The 13,215-nt window shown below is 41.4% G+C and overlaps 2 protein-coding genes across 5 annotated transcripts in view; one reads left to right on the top strand and one right to left on the bottom strand.

Moving 5' to 3' along the window:
* Window positions 1–1,508, bottom strand: part of siral1 (SIR2 antiphage like 1) — a 64,283-nt gene extending 62,775 nt beyond the window's left edge. For 2 of the 4 annotated variants that reach the window (XM_043676886.2, XM_043676894.2), the window contains exon 1: window positions 1,416–1,498. Coding sequence is in view for 1 of the 4 variants with exons in the window: in XM_043676893.2 (XP_043532828.2) it covers window positions 1,416–1,456 (41 nt within the window). In the remaining 3 variants the exon portion in view is untranslated. Of the gene's footprint in view, window positions 1–1,415 lie in introns of all 4 variants that reach the window. The other 2 variants (XM_043676893.2, XM_043676887.2) reach the window with 2 other exon arrangements.
* A 220-nt stretch (window positions 1,509–1,728) lies between these two features.
* Window positions 1,729–13,215, top strand: part of hacl2 (2-hydroxyacyl-CoA lyase 2) — a 48,668-nt gene continuing 37,181 nt past the window's right edge. Inside the window, exons 1-5 of the mRNA XM_043676885.2 lie at window positions 1,729–1,886; window positions 2,548–2,749; window positions 4,245–4,372; window positions 7,939–8,077; window positions 10,296–10,407. Coding sequence (XP_043532820.2) covers window positions 1,764–1,886; window positions 2,548–2,749; window positions 4,245–4,372; window positions 7,939–8,077; window positions 10,296–10,407 — 704 coding nt within the window. The 5' untranslated portion in view covers window positions 1,729–1,763. The remainder of the gene's footprint in view (window positions 1,887–2,547; window positions 2,750–4,244; window positions 4,373–7,938; window positions 8,078–10,295; window positions 10,408–13,215) is intronic.

Here is a 13,215-nt window from a genome sequence, read left to right as displayed (position 1 = left end):
GAACAAAGCAAAATCCTTCTGCCTAAATCCCTATCCATCAACATATATTATGAAGAATATGATAACCTGTTCCTGTAAACCATTTGCTATTTGTCACAGGAAATCAGCAATCACTGGGCATTGTAAAATTGTAATTACCTGTCTCAGAATGTAACAACAATCAGGCATGTGACTTGTAGACTACTGTATTATTCCTATAAAATATACTGCTTGCATGTATAGAACAGAGATTCATCGAGGGGTGCCACCACAAGAAGGCTACGAGACTCCTTTGTTGTCATCCAGAATCTCTTGCCGGCTATCCAGAAACAAAGCATCTACTTTTGAACTGAAATTTGTGTCATCCAGAGTTGAGAGTCAAACTTCCACAGTACAGGAGTTTGGTGTACTCTGCACAGTTCTGGTCACTGCACAGTAGTTTAAGTTGTCACAACCCCAGAACCCCACAGTACTGTGGACATTTTTAATATGTAATTCCAAGATGTGTTTCATAAGAAAATGACACAGCAAAAGCAAGGAATGACCACATTTGTCCCATGGGAAGTTAGGTTCATCACCAGACTGGTTCCTGTAGGAGCAATTGCTTTGTGAGGTAAGCATTAAGTAGACTATATTCAGTGAACTTTAGAAGAATTTAAATATTTAAAGATTTTTAAAGCTCTTGACTGGCTAAATGCAGGAGAAAACATGTCTTCAGCTGGGGAATCTAGAACATAGGACTACAGAATCAGAATTTGGGGATAGTTATTTAGACGAGACCGGGAGAAATTCTTTCCTTCAACAGTTTATGAATTTTTGGAATTTTCTATCTCAGATGGCTGTGAATACCCAATCATTAAGTACATTCAAGACAGAAGGCAAGAGACCCTTAGATACAAAGAGAATTAAATGACGGAGAGACCATGTGGAAGGTTGAAGCAGCAATAGAAGGTTAGTCAAGATAGTACTGAATAAAACAGAAAGGTCAAAAGGCCCACACAAGCTCCTTTTGCTATGCATTAATATATTTAAAAAATCAAATTATAAAATCATTATGTGGCTCATTAATGTCCTATAGAGAAGGAAACTTCTGTCCTTACCCAGTCTGGCCTACATTTGACTCCAGGCCTACAATAATATGGTTGTCTCCTAACTACCCTCTGGACAGTAGGGACGGGTAATAAATACTGGCCCACTTCCCAACCATGAATAAAAACAATTAGTATTTTGCTCTAGGTAAAAACAATGACTGCAGATGCTGGAAACCAGATCTGGATCAGTGGTGCTGGAAGAGCACAGCAATTCAGGCAGCATCCGAGGACGGGCAAAAGAAGGGCTTTTGCCCGAAACGTCGATTTTGCCTGTCCTCGGATGCTGCCTGAATTGCTGTGCTCTTCCAGCACCACTGATCCAGTATTTTGCTCTAATCCACCTACCAGAGGCACCAGTCAACATCCACTTGAATGCCCACGGGCATCTCTTGGCTCTGACTGTCCTTGTTGGTGGGAGGGCTGATCAGCGCCGCCCTCAGGGACAAGGACGTCACTGCAGGCCCCGCTAAGACGTCACCGAAAATATCCAATCAGAGGCTCGATCCCGCGGCACATCAACGCCTAACGTCACCGCATGTCCCGCCTTCCCAGCGCGGTGGATGGACAGCTGTGTTGATGACGTTTTAGACCGGTTTATGATAGGTCGGTGAAGGTGTCAGTCATCCTCCTGGAGACGGGGCTTGGCCCAGGCGTCTGCAGCGGGGGGGAGGATCCGGTGACTGGGCCGTGGCTATGGGGCTTGGAGTGGCGGCGGTTGCCGGCTACCTGCTTTCATGGGGCCTGCTGGCTGTCGCTTTTGGCTGCTCGCTGTTCGCCGTCTGGAAACTGGGGCTGGTTCAGCGGCTGCGATACCGGGTGAGCAAGGAGGTGGGAGGCAGGCCATTGACCTGTGCAGAGTTCAGAGGTCAGTGAGACTGAGGGGAGGGTGGAAGGTCAGAGGTTAGAGAGGCCTTGTTTGGGGGGGTCATAGGTCAGTGAGCCTTGCGGGGAGGGGGAAGGGTCAAGTATCAGAGGTCAGTGATTAATGAGCCTTTTTGGGGAGGATTCAGAGTCTTGTTGGGTTCAGACGTTCAGTGAGCCATGTCCCTTGTCCCAGCAGCTGGTTGTCAGGGAACAGTGACCAGTTGCTGAATCGTGATGGTTGTCAGGGGAATTTCCCCCTTTCTCTAGGGTGAGGGTGTCAGAGGGCTATAGTTTCTCTATGGGGTGTGGCAGGAATGGGATACCTGAGGTGCTGGCTCCTTCCTCAGGTGGGATCATTGACTCCTGCTGTGCTGAAGTTGGGGTTAAGAGGTCAGTGATCCCTATCCTGGATGAAAGCTCGCTCCAGCCCAAGGAATCCACCGTACTTTGACACTGGCTGTGGTGGGTGGTCATGACAAAGCTGCTCCAAAGTAGGAGAGGCTGACATTCTGCACATGTGGTTTAAAATGCTGCATAAAATAAAGTGCACTGTATCAGAGCAGAGGCTATTTCAGTGGTTAAGTGATGTTTTTCTCCTTGATTCATTGGACAGGTGGAAGCTTCAAGTCCCAGACATGGTGGTGAGAGTGTAGCAGAGGTGCTGAAGGCTCATGGTGTGAAGTACGTGTTCACCTTGGTGGGAGGACATATCTCACCAATCCTTGTGGCTTGTGAGAAGATTGGCATCCGTGTGGTAGACACACGACATGAGGTCACAGCTGTATTTGCTGCTGATGCTGTGGCCAGGCTTTCAGGTAATAAAAGTAGCTGCTCACTGTGTAGTGGAGAATCATACACTGAGTGCAATCTCTGAAGAAACACCCAACTGCACCAAACCAACACTTCCCATCCTTGTGGTTTCCCTGACAATCTTCCTAATTTGGGGATAATGAGGATCCAGTGAATGTGGTATATCTAGATTTCCAGAAGGCACTTGACAAGATGCAGCATAAAATATGGATACAGAAGGTTAGATTCCAGGAGGTTAAGAGTACAGTATTGGCTTATAGAGGATTGGCAGAGGGTTGGGATAAATGGGTCCTTCTGTAGATGGTGAACTGTAACTCATGGGGTGCCATAGGGTTCAGTTCTCAGACCTTTACTGTTTACAATCTATATGAATGATCAGCAACAGGATCAGAGTGCAACAGAGCAAAATTGATGGAGGATTCTAAAACAGATGGGAAAGCAGCCTCAGATGAGGAGATAAAGATGGGTATTGATAGACTAGGAGAATTAGCCAGAATCTGACAGATGGAGTTTAATGTGGATAAATGCAATATTTTCCATTTTGTTTGGAAAAATAAAAGGGCAAATTATTATTTGCCTTCCTCCTGTTCCTATGCTCCAGATACCGTAGAAATGAATTTCCTTTAGGTCACAAATTAATTTTCATTTCTTTCTCCAGAATCAGTTATTCACTTATGTAGTTTTTAAGTTATTTTGCTGATCGTGCAACAAACAGTTATCACTTCTTGCCTTTTGCCATAGCCTTACTTTGGCTCCATTGTGTAGCTATTTCTGCGTAACATGTAGCCAAAAGTATGGTGTGCTTTGATTACTGTCTCTGACCTGTTTCACTGTTATCCACATAGGTAAACACTTCACAGCATAAAACACACAGGTTGTTCAGTGTACTTTGCCCTTTTTTTTGTAGGCTCACTACTTAGGTCCAGAGTCTGCATCATTCTTATCTAAATGTCACTGCTAGTCTTATGACATGGTGTGGGGGACAATTGCATTTAGTAAATGTTTAATGAGGGGCATTAAAGATGACGTTGGAGATAATGCTGTAAAATAACTTTTTGTTTTTCTATCATAATCTAAGTTCTGTTTATCATGTCAGATTGTGACCAACAGCTAGTCTGCACCTTTTGGGATAGACATCATGTATTATCTTAAATTGGCTGTAGCATAGATTCAACATTGTAGGTTGGCTAACCTGCCCACAATATTGCCATATTACTGCTCCCAAACTGTACAGCTCAGTCCTTACATTGTACAGCAAAACCACACACCATTCAGTATCTAACTGAAAATCAGGAGATTGCACACGGAGATCACAATCCTGTTTTTTCCCTTTTATAGGAATGGCAAAGAAAGCGTGGCCATGAATGCTGTAATTATTTTCAATAAATTGGGGAATGATTGAGTTAAGCTCAATGTATTGAGGGGTTTGTCTGTTGTTGCAATGCAAGAAGCATGGCTATTGAATGTGTGTACTGATAGCTAATTGCCTTTGTGTTTCAGGTTCTATTGGTGTTGCTGCAGTAACTGCAGGTCCTGGTTTAACTAACACTGTAACTGCAGTGAAAAATGCGCAAATGGCAGAGACTCCAGTACTTCTAATTGGGGGAGCAGCTGCAACTCTTTTACAGGTAGACAGCCTTCCCATGAGGGAGTGTTTGCAAGCAGTACATCTGATGCATTTAATAACAACGGCATGTGTTTATATGCATTAACTCATTGTAACACATCCCAAGGTGCTTTGGAGCATCAGACAGAGGATTGCACCGACCCACATAAAGAGGTACTGGGGCTGGTGATCAAAAGATCAAGCAAAGAAAGAAGCTTGAAACAAAGAAAGAGAAACTGATGTTTAGGGAGAGAATTTCAGAACTTGAGACCCAGGTAACTGAAAGCCCAGATATCACTTATGGAGTGATGGAAATATAGGTTGATCAAGGTCAGAATTACCTGGACAATGTTTCTCTTGGGGATATTTGTTTGATAGTTTATGGCATTCAAGCATTGCAACAACTTTCATTTATATATACTAGTTTTAATGTCATAAAAAAAGTCCAAGGTGCTTTTGTAGTAGTGTTATCAACAAACTTGAGTCTGAGCTGTATAAAGAAAGGTTAAGGCAGGTAACCAAAAGATGTGTCTAAGAATCGAGCTTTAAGGAACGATTTGAAGGAGGGGAGCAAGATGTAGAGATGAAATGCTAGCGATTGTACCTAACCAGCTTAATGCACAAATGTTAATAGTGGTGTGAGGAAAGTCTGGGATATTTCAGGGTTGGTAGAGAACTTGGGATTTTCTTGTTCAGTTGTTGCTAGCAAGATCAGCATTATTGCCTCGTTACCCCTTGAGAAGGATTATAGCTCTAGAGGTTACAAGATGGGGTTGTCATCATAATGAGATTTGCATATAGCAATGAGAGTTTTGTAATCAAAATGTTACTATTCTGAATGCTGGTGTATGTCCCTGAACAGGGTATGGGTGTGAGTTAAGTGGGCTGCAGTACTTTGTTTGAGTTCATGTATCAGGAAGATGTGAGATGAAAAACAATGTATTCAGATTAAACTGCATGCAAGATATGCTTTGCACTGAATGATGAATTACTGAGTATTGACAGTGCTGTGTTACATGATTATCAATAAACTCTGCATACCTTTTAACGCATTTTAGTCCAGATCTAAATTGGATGGCAAGGTGTTATAAAATGTTAAGTGTGGCTGTGTATGTGAGAAATACACATTCTTAAAATAAAGTTGCTGTCAGGAAAGTACTTTCACGAAGTTTAGTCAACGGTAGCATTAAATAGATTTTGTCGAACATTGCACGTACCTTGGAATCTAATCAAGAGTTTCGTGTAGTTTGTTTTTTAAACCATATTTTTATGCACTGGCTTTCAAGTAGGAAAAGATTCCAATAATAACATGCTGTGTCTCTTTTTTTCTCCTGAGAAAGGAAGGCTAAAGAGATGACCTGATAGAGGTCTTTTAAAAATATGCAAGGTTTTGAAAGTTGGATAGAAAGAGAATATTTCTTGTTGTGGGGAAGAGCATAACTAGACACCATCAATATAAGATAGTTACCAAAAAGTCCAAATGGGAATTTAGGAGAAACAATTGGAACTTCTGATCAAAAATGTGGTGAGCGCATGTAACTCATTAATACCCAGAGTGGTTGAAGTGTGGAGCATAGATGCATTTAGGATGAGGCTTGACAAAGATAAGAGGGAGAAAGGAACAGAGGATTGCAATAGATTTAGATGTGGAAAGAGAGAAAGAAGATCTCTTGTGAACTGGTTACTTGAGTGGCCTGTTTCTGTGCTGTACATCCTGAGTAATATGCAGAAAAATTAGACGCGAGTTGATGGGGAAATTCACTTGGGTCACACAAACTTGGCGAGTTTTGAACAAGACTTTGAAGGATAGAGAGATGAGGAAGTGGTGCATGGAAGGGAGTTCTGAAGCCTGACACTCGAGGCAAATCCAGCAAAGATGGGAAGAAAGATTTCACCAAATGCAGGTCAAATGTGAATTTCTGAGGGCCTGGCGGCCAGGGTAGGATAAGAGGAGATGTGAAATGAGAGCAGAGATGTAATTACAAAGGGAATTAGAAATTGGAGTGTGCCATTAAAGATGGCCACGAGGAGTTGTTTGCGTGGAAGGACTCGTGCTGGGAAACTCAGTTGCCAGTAGTCCCTAAGCATGCAAGGATGGTGTCACATACATCGAGAATGAGCCAAGGCATTAAGTTAATGTTCACAATCAAAACAAAAAAAACTTGAGGCTCTGAATGACAAAAGAAATCAGCCTCTAATACAGATTCAGGCCTCATTGTCACAAAATCTTCCCTTCAGCAGTACCTCAGGATCGAGAGGATGCCTTCCTTTCACTCTGGTGTTGTGTATTCTGAGGTGATTAAACAGTGCAGTGCTGAAGTCATGTACCCTTCCGCAGGTGGGGCAGGTGGTGTTTGTTGACATGGATGATTAACATTTTCAAAATTCTCTGCTGGTTCTTGGCCTTCAACTGGGCTTGTCAGAGACGCTCAGAATGGTTGGCTCCTTTTTCTCCAAATCGGATGGCCCTGGGCTAGAGATTGTAGGCTGGTTATTTTGTGACAACGCTAGTGTGTGCCTAATCCAGTATCCACTTCATGGGAAGGTAGAGACCTTTCAATTTCTGGGTTAACCCTTAAATTAATGTTCTTCTACAGGCACATAGACATTGCTAGCTGAGAAAAAAACAAGTTTCATTTAGTCATCCTTCACCCTTCCGGCAGGATGTCATAGTGGAGCTGTTAAGTAATCCCTGCAATCGGAGTCATGCAATTGTCTTTGTGTTTGAATGATATGGTACTACCTACCATGGTGATGGCTGGTGAGTTCTGATCTTGCACTCTGGGGGATTGAAACCTTCTCAGTTAGAATCTATAACAATGCTGGGATGCACTGGAGCCTCCAACCTGTGTATATACGGACAGCTCCACCTTTATTACAGATTTGCAATGCTGTAGTACAGCACGTATGCACTCCAATATGCATTGGAGGATTTGGAACTAATTTTAATGAGCGTGAGATCAATGAGCACCAAAAGTGCTGGCTGAACAGGATGGAATATTAAAAACACTGCTTCAGAAGTGGAGCAGTGTATAGAAGCTGAAGGATAGGAGTTAGTAAGGAAACATTGGAATTGGGTGGTTTGGGGACATTGAAAGCTTGGATGAGAATTTCACAAGCAAATGAATACAATTGTGCGATGTTGTGGAGATCTGTGTAGCTTTTTAATATCACTGAAGATATGTTAAGCTGATTGATTAAGCTGATTGATTAAGTTGATTGAATAGGATGCTGAGGTTGTGGACATCTTCAGAGTCCAGAGGTACCAGAGAGTTGGGAGGCACAGTGGGGCAGGTTATGTTTCATAGTGTCTGTGTATATGTGTGGCGACTAAAGAGAAGAACAAAAAAGAGAAAGGTGAAGTTTAAGATAGCAATCCAGGAAAAAGAGGAGAATTTTTTTTATATATATGCTACTGTGCCATAATGAGGAAGACAGAATGTGGAGAAGGAAGTCCAATCAAAACCCAGGACTCATCAGATGGTCCAGGCACTGTTAATGGGTTAATGGGAGAAATTTGGTACAGTAAGTAAATCTCAATTATGACTTTAGCTAAGTGCATTCTCTTATTTCTACTTATCCTTTTAGGGCAGAGGTGCGCTGCAAGATATTGATCAGCTGTCACTTTTCAGAACCCTCTGTAAGTTCTGTGCTACTGTCCGTACAGTTCGTGACATTGTTCCTGTGCTCCGGAAAGCTATTGCAGTGGCTCAGTCTGGTACTCCAGGTATGAAGTTCAATAATCTCACCTGATACAATTTTCTGTTCTTTGGCTCCGAACCAATCACAAATAAACTTCTGCTCAAAATGCAAAGTGAGTCTGCAAGGTTTTCAGAGCCAAAGGGCAGGATTCTTACTTATTGACTACCCTCTGCCTTCAACACCATCATTCCAAACAAACTCCTCTCCAAGCTCCAAGACCTGGATCTTAACTCCGAGACCTAGATCTTGACCCCCCCCCCCTCTCCAAGTAACTGTATCCTCAAATTCCTGATCTTAGACTACAATCGGTAACAACACCTCCTCCACGATAATCCTCAACACTGGTGCACTGAAGAGTGACTACTCACCTCTTTACACATAATATGCTTACAACCGTGCAGCCAAATTCTGCACCAACTCCATTTACAAGTTTGCTGACAACACCACCACTGTAGGTCAGACAGAGTATGGGAAAAAGATTGAATGCTTAGCACATGGTATAAAGGCAACAATCTTTCCATCAACATCAGCAAAACAAAGGAGCTGATCATTGACTTCAGGAAACGGAGTGAAGGACACGCCCCTGACTGCATCAATGGCGTTGAGGTGGAGATGGTCTGGGAATGGTGATTACCCACAATCTCTCCTGGTCTACTCACGTCAGTGCAATGGTCAAGAAAAGACATGAACATCTCTACTTCCTCAGCAGGTTAAGGAAATTTGGCATGTCCACAAAGATTCTTATCAATGTTTAAAAATGCACCATGGAAAGCATCTTATCTGGGAATGCATCACAGTGTGGTATAGTAACTGCTCTCCCCAAGACCACAAGAAACAGCGAAGAGTCATGAACACAGCCAGTCCATCACGCAAGCCAGGCCTTCCATCCATTGACTCCATTTGTAGTTCCTGCTGCTTCAGAAAAGCAACCAAGATAATCAAAGACCCCCTCCCACCCTGATTATACTCTCTTCCACCCTCTTCTGTTGGGCCAAATATATAAAAATTTGAATACCCATACAAACTGATTCAAGGACAGCTTTGTCTCCGCTGTTACAGGCTTGAACAGAGCGCTCAAATGTTATGTTGATCTCTCTGCACCTTCTCTGGGGCTGTAACACTATATTGTGCACTCTGTTCTGTCACCCTGATGCACTTTGTGTGGTATGATCTGTTTGTAGAGCATGCAAAACAATACATTTCACTGTATTTCAGTACACGACTGTGTGAAATCAAATCATATCATTATCCAGGCGAATGTGGAGTATTCCATTACTGTAATGTATTTTCTGCATTGGCTGCAGATAGTCTATATTCATCACAACATGGTAAAAATCTCAATGGCAGTCTTAGTCTTTGGAATATATCAATGATGCCACAAGCCATATATTAACATTGAACAAGTTTGGAATGGGCTGAGGGCAAATCCCTGGAATAGAACCATGTGACTTGTTTGTGAGTTACTGATACTGGAATAGAAAGCAGATTTCAAAGTTAGTGCCTCATCTTGTGTGCCTGTTGGCATCACTGGTTTAATGCAGCAATCGCTGCTGTTGTTCAGAGGGTCACTAATTTCTGGAGTGAAAATTTCACATATATCTGAATCAGCTTCTCTGGTGTTAAAGCATATTGCTCGGGCAGGAATAAATGAAGCTTCAGGTAGATTCTAGTTTGTTCACAGGCAATTTTTTGCTGACTTTCTCAAATGGGAACTGTAATATAGCAGTTATGTTGTTGGAATACTAATTAAAAATGTGAACTAATGTTCCGGAAGCATGAGTTCAGACTGTGGCTGGGAATTTAAATTCAGTTAATAAAGTAAATCTAAATCCATTAAAAGTCTGTTGTCAGCAATGTTGGCTGTGTGCATATAAGATTGTCATAAAATAGCGACATGATTCCTACATTGTCATTTAGGGAAAGAAATCTGCCATCATTAATCGATTGGGTAGCTGTGTGACTCCAGACTCCAGCAATATAGTTGAGTCTGAACTAGCCTCTGAAATGGCCTGCTAAGTCTTTTAAGGACAGTTAGAACAGGGCAATTAAGCCCCACCAATGATACCCACATTCTGTGAGTGAATGAATTAAAAACCCTGTTTTCCTAATTGGCCAAATATGAATTGATCATCTCACTTGGCTCTGTTGGTCCAAATTCAGTTTGTTTGTATTTAATAATGTCTAGTGTAAAACAGATTTTTAATTTTTTTTTCTACTTTTTTTTTGTTTTCCTACATGTTTAGGACCTGTGTTTGTTGAGTTTCCAATTGATGTCCTCTACCCATATCATGTAGTTCGGAAAGAGGTCATTCCAAAAAGTGCACCTAAGGGAGTTGTGGGAAAAGCTGTAAATTGGTGAGTTTACTAAAATCAAATTGTGTTGAGAGAATAAAGCCAATTTAGTAGAATTGCCCTTAGTTCTATGTTTTAAAGCAACAATTTGCCTAGTGAACTGTACAATTACTTTTCCAATAAGTTGCTTTCAGAAATATGCCTTTACAAAAGTGGAAAATTATTGCTACAACACTGTCAATCTTTTGTGCAAATGAATGTGGTTTTTCTGGTCAGGAAAGGGCTGTAATGAATCAACTATCCACCAAAAGGTGCTGTTGCTTTTTCCCCAGTTTTCTGCTCGATTTAGCCATCATCTCCACTGGCACTAACTGAATGTGGCCACAAGTATTGCTTTCCCATTTTCTCTCCCTAGTGTGGTGACTTGTGCTGCAGGACAGTTCCACGGGCACCTTTCAGCACCTCACAAAAGTGGCCATTTCCCCAATGTGAGCCCAGAAAGTGAGTGTGAATGGTCAATTCAACCCTGAAGGCATCACAGCAGAGCTCAAGCCTGTCTTCACCCCAGCGTCCACACTGTTTCCAGCAGAGGTAAGCTGGCTGGGGTTTGGAAACTGGAACGCTGGCTGTTTTGTTTTTTTTCCCCTTTCTTAAGATGGGTTGGGGTGGGTTGGGAGTGCTGAGAATTAAAATCACCCCCTATGAGAACAAAACAGCCATTTGAACTTAAAACAGCTGAGGAAGGATATAACTAAACTCAAATTCAGAGGAGAGAGGTTTCACTTGACTGTCTCCTGGGCTGATGTTGTTTTTCTGAAGATGTTTTGAGCCTGCTTCAACTAGATTTCAGAGGAACGAGAGGTAATCCTATTGAAATCTGTAAAATGTTTCAAGAGTAACTACAGTAAAAATGGCTTGAAGGAATCTTAAAACTTACACTCTCAATGAAGGGTAGGCCATTTAGAAGTAAGAAAAGGACTTTCTTCACTCTGAAAGTTATGAATCTTTGAAATTCGCTATCCTAGAAGACTGGAGGTTCTGCCATTGAACACAGTCAGGATAGAGTTTGATGAATTTCTAGATACTAATGGATATGAGTCCAGGAGATAGAGCAGCCATGGGGGTGATCTAAAATGGGATTGCAAACCTGAAGGTCTGAATGGTCTACTCCTGCTCCTTGCTGCAATTAAACTAGATTCTCGATTTGATGTGCTGGAAGGATGTTTCCGTCATGTGGTGTATCATCGCTAGGGGGCACAGTTTTAAAATAAGAGAAGCGTTTATTTTCTTAACTCGAGTTACTAAATGACGTCTCTTCCCTGGGAGTGTCCATGGTAGAATTACTGATTTTTAAAATCAGTAGTTACCTGATATAGGTAGATCCTTGACTGACAAGGGAGTGAACGGTTACAGAGGATAGATAGGCAAGCAGAGGCTACAGTTACATCAGCCATTAGAGCAATTCTCAGCTTTGACAAAGGGTCAGTTAGACTCGAAACGTCAGCTCTTTTCTCTCCTTACAGATGCTGCCAGACCTGCTGAGATTTTCCAGCATTTTCTCTTTTGGAGCCATTAGAGCAGGCTTGACTGACCAAATTTGTAACGTGGCACTTTAGTGATGTTGCTTGATGATGCAGAAATTGAGCTTTTCTGAAAAGGAAGACATTGTGGAAGCTTTTCAACTGCAAGAAACATTGGTGCATATTGGTAGGGAAAACTAATTCATATGTGCAACTCCTTTTGTGATGTAGAGTGTATGTGCGTGTGTGTCAGTATCGTTTATTTAAAGTTTTGGATTTTTGGACTTCAGCTTTTTTTTCTGTCTGAAGAATTTAGTAATTAACTTGTAACAAACCATTGTGATTTCTTTCAAAACAATTTGTGAAAGTTAACCTTTAGTACTAATAGATTTTTGTACAGATTTGGTGGGGCTTATGGCCAAGCAAGGGAAAGCATTATGGTCGAGATTTCTGTTAGAAATTTCTGGACTTTAGTTTTTTTTTAGGGGAAATGAAGTAGTTCAGAGAGAGGGTTTCCATTTTGGGCAATTCTGTAAAATTTCATGGATGAACGTGAATATGTAAAGCTGAGAAAGAGAGAAGGTCTGTAATACTACATATTATTAAAATAAGGAGCTGGGAGTAGTTTCAGACTGGAAGTGTTTGGTTGAAACCCTGAATAAATTGTTTGTAGTTAAGTATGTTTATGTTTAAATGTGTAACAGCTTCTTTCTGGAGTTATCAGATTTTGCAGACTGGAAGTTGAAGTTGCAGTTAACTTAAATCAGTCACGGTGTCAGGAAAAAAAAAATGTTGCTGGTTTCAATACTTTACAAAGGATGTTTTGGGATCTGAAAAGGCATGTTTTGGATTATACATTTATCATGTGTTTAAAAATCTCTCCTTTTGTTATATGTAAATAGATGTATTCTATATTGTTTTGTCTTTTGGTAATGAGCTTCTTCTGTTTTATTGCATTGCAAGCTTCTGTTTCAGTGTAAGACTGTCTGTCTGTAAAATCAGGAAAAAAAAACTGAATGTGATCTTACAAGCCAGATTTTCAGTCTAAGATCTGACTTGCCAAGTAATGACATCAGTTGGGGTTATAACACTATGGAAATAGATCCTTTCCCTGCAAATGATACATATTCAGATGTTGTTTTATTATGAGGTAACTAAAGATGTGGGGGAAACAGACATTGTCATCTGGAATGCACCATGCAATGTCTCAACAATTGTAGTCAACCCTGGCTGACCAATTTACTTAAGTTTTCCTTCAGTAGAAATGGTTGTGCCCTTTCAAATTTAGTATTCTTGCATTTATCCCAGTGATTGCAAGATGACCTACTTCAACAACATGTCTCCTTTTCCT

The sequence above is a fragment of the Chiloscyllium plagiosum genome, unplaced genomic scaffold (genome assembly GCF_037043375.1).
Source record: "Chiloscyllium plagiosum isolate Xiang-an unplaced genomic scaffold, Cpla_swu_hap1 HiC_scaffold_29, whole genome shotgun sequence".
In the NCBI taxonomy this organism is placed as follows: domain Eukaryota; kingdom Metazoa; phylum Chordata; class Chondrichthyes; order Orectolobiformes; family Hemiscylliidae; genus Chiloscyllium; species Chiloscyllium plagiosum.
The sequence above is the reverse complement of the archived record's forward strand: the minus strand, read 5'-3'. Positions and strand labels throughout refer to the sequence as shown.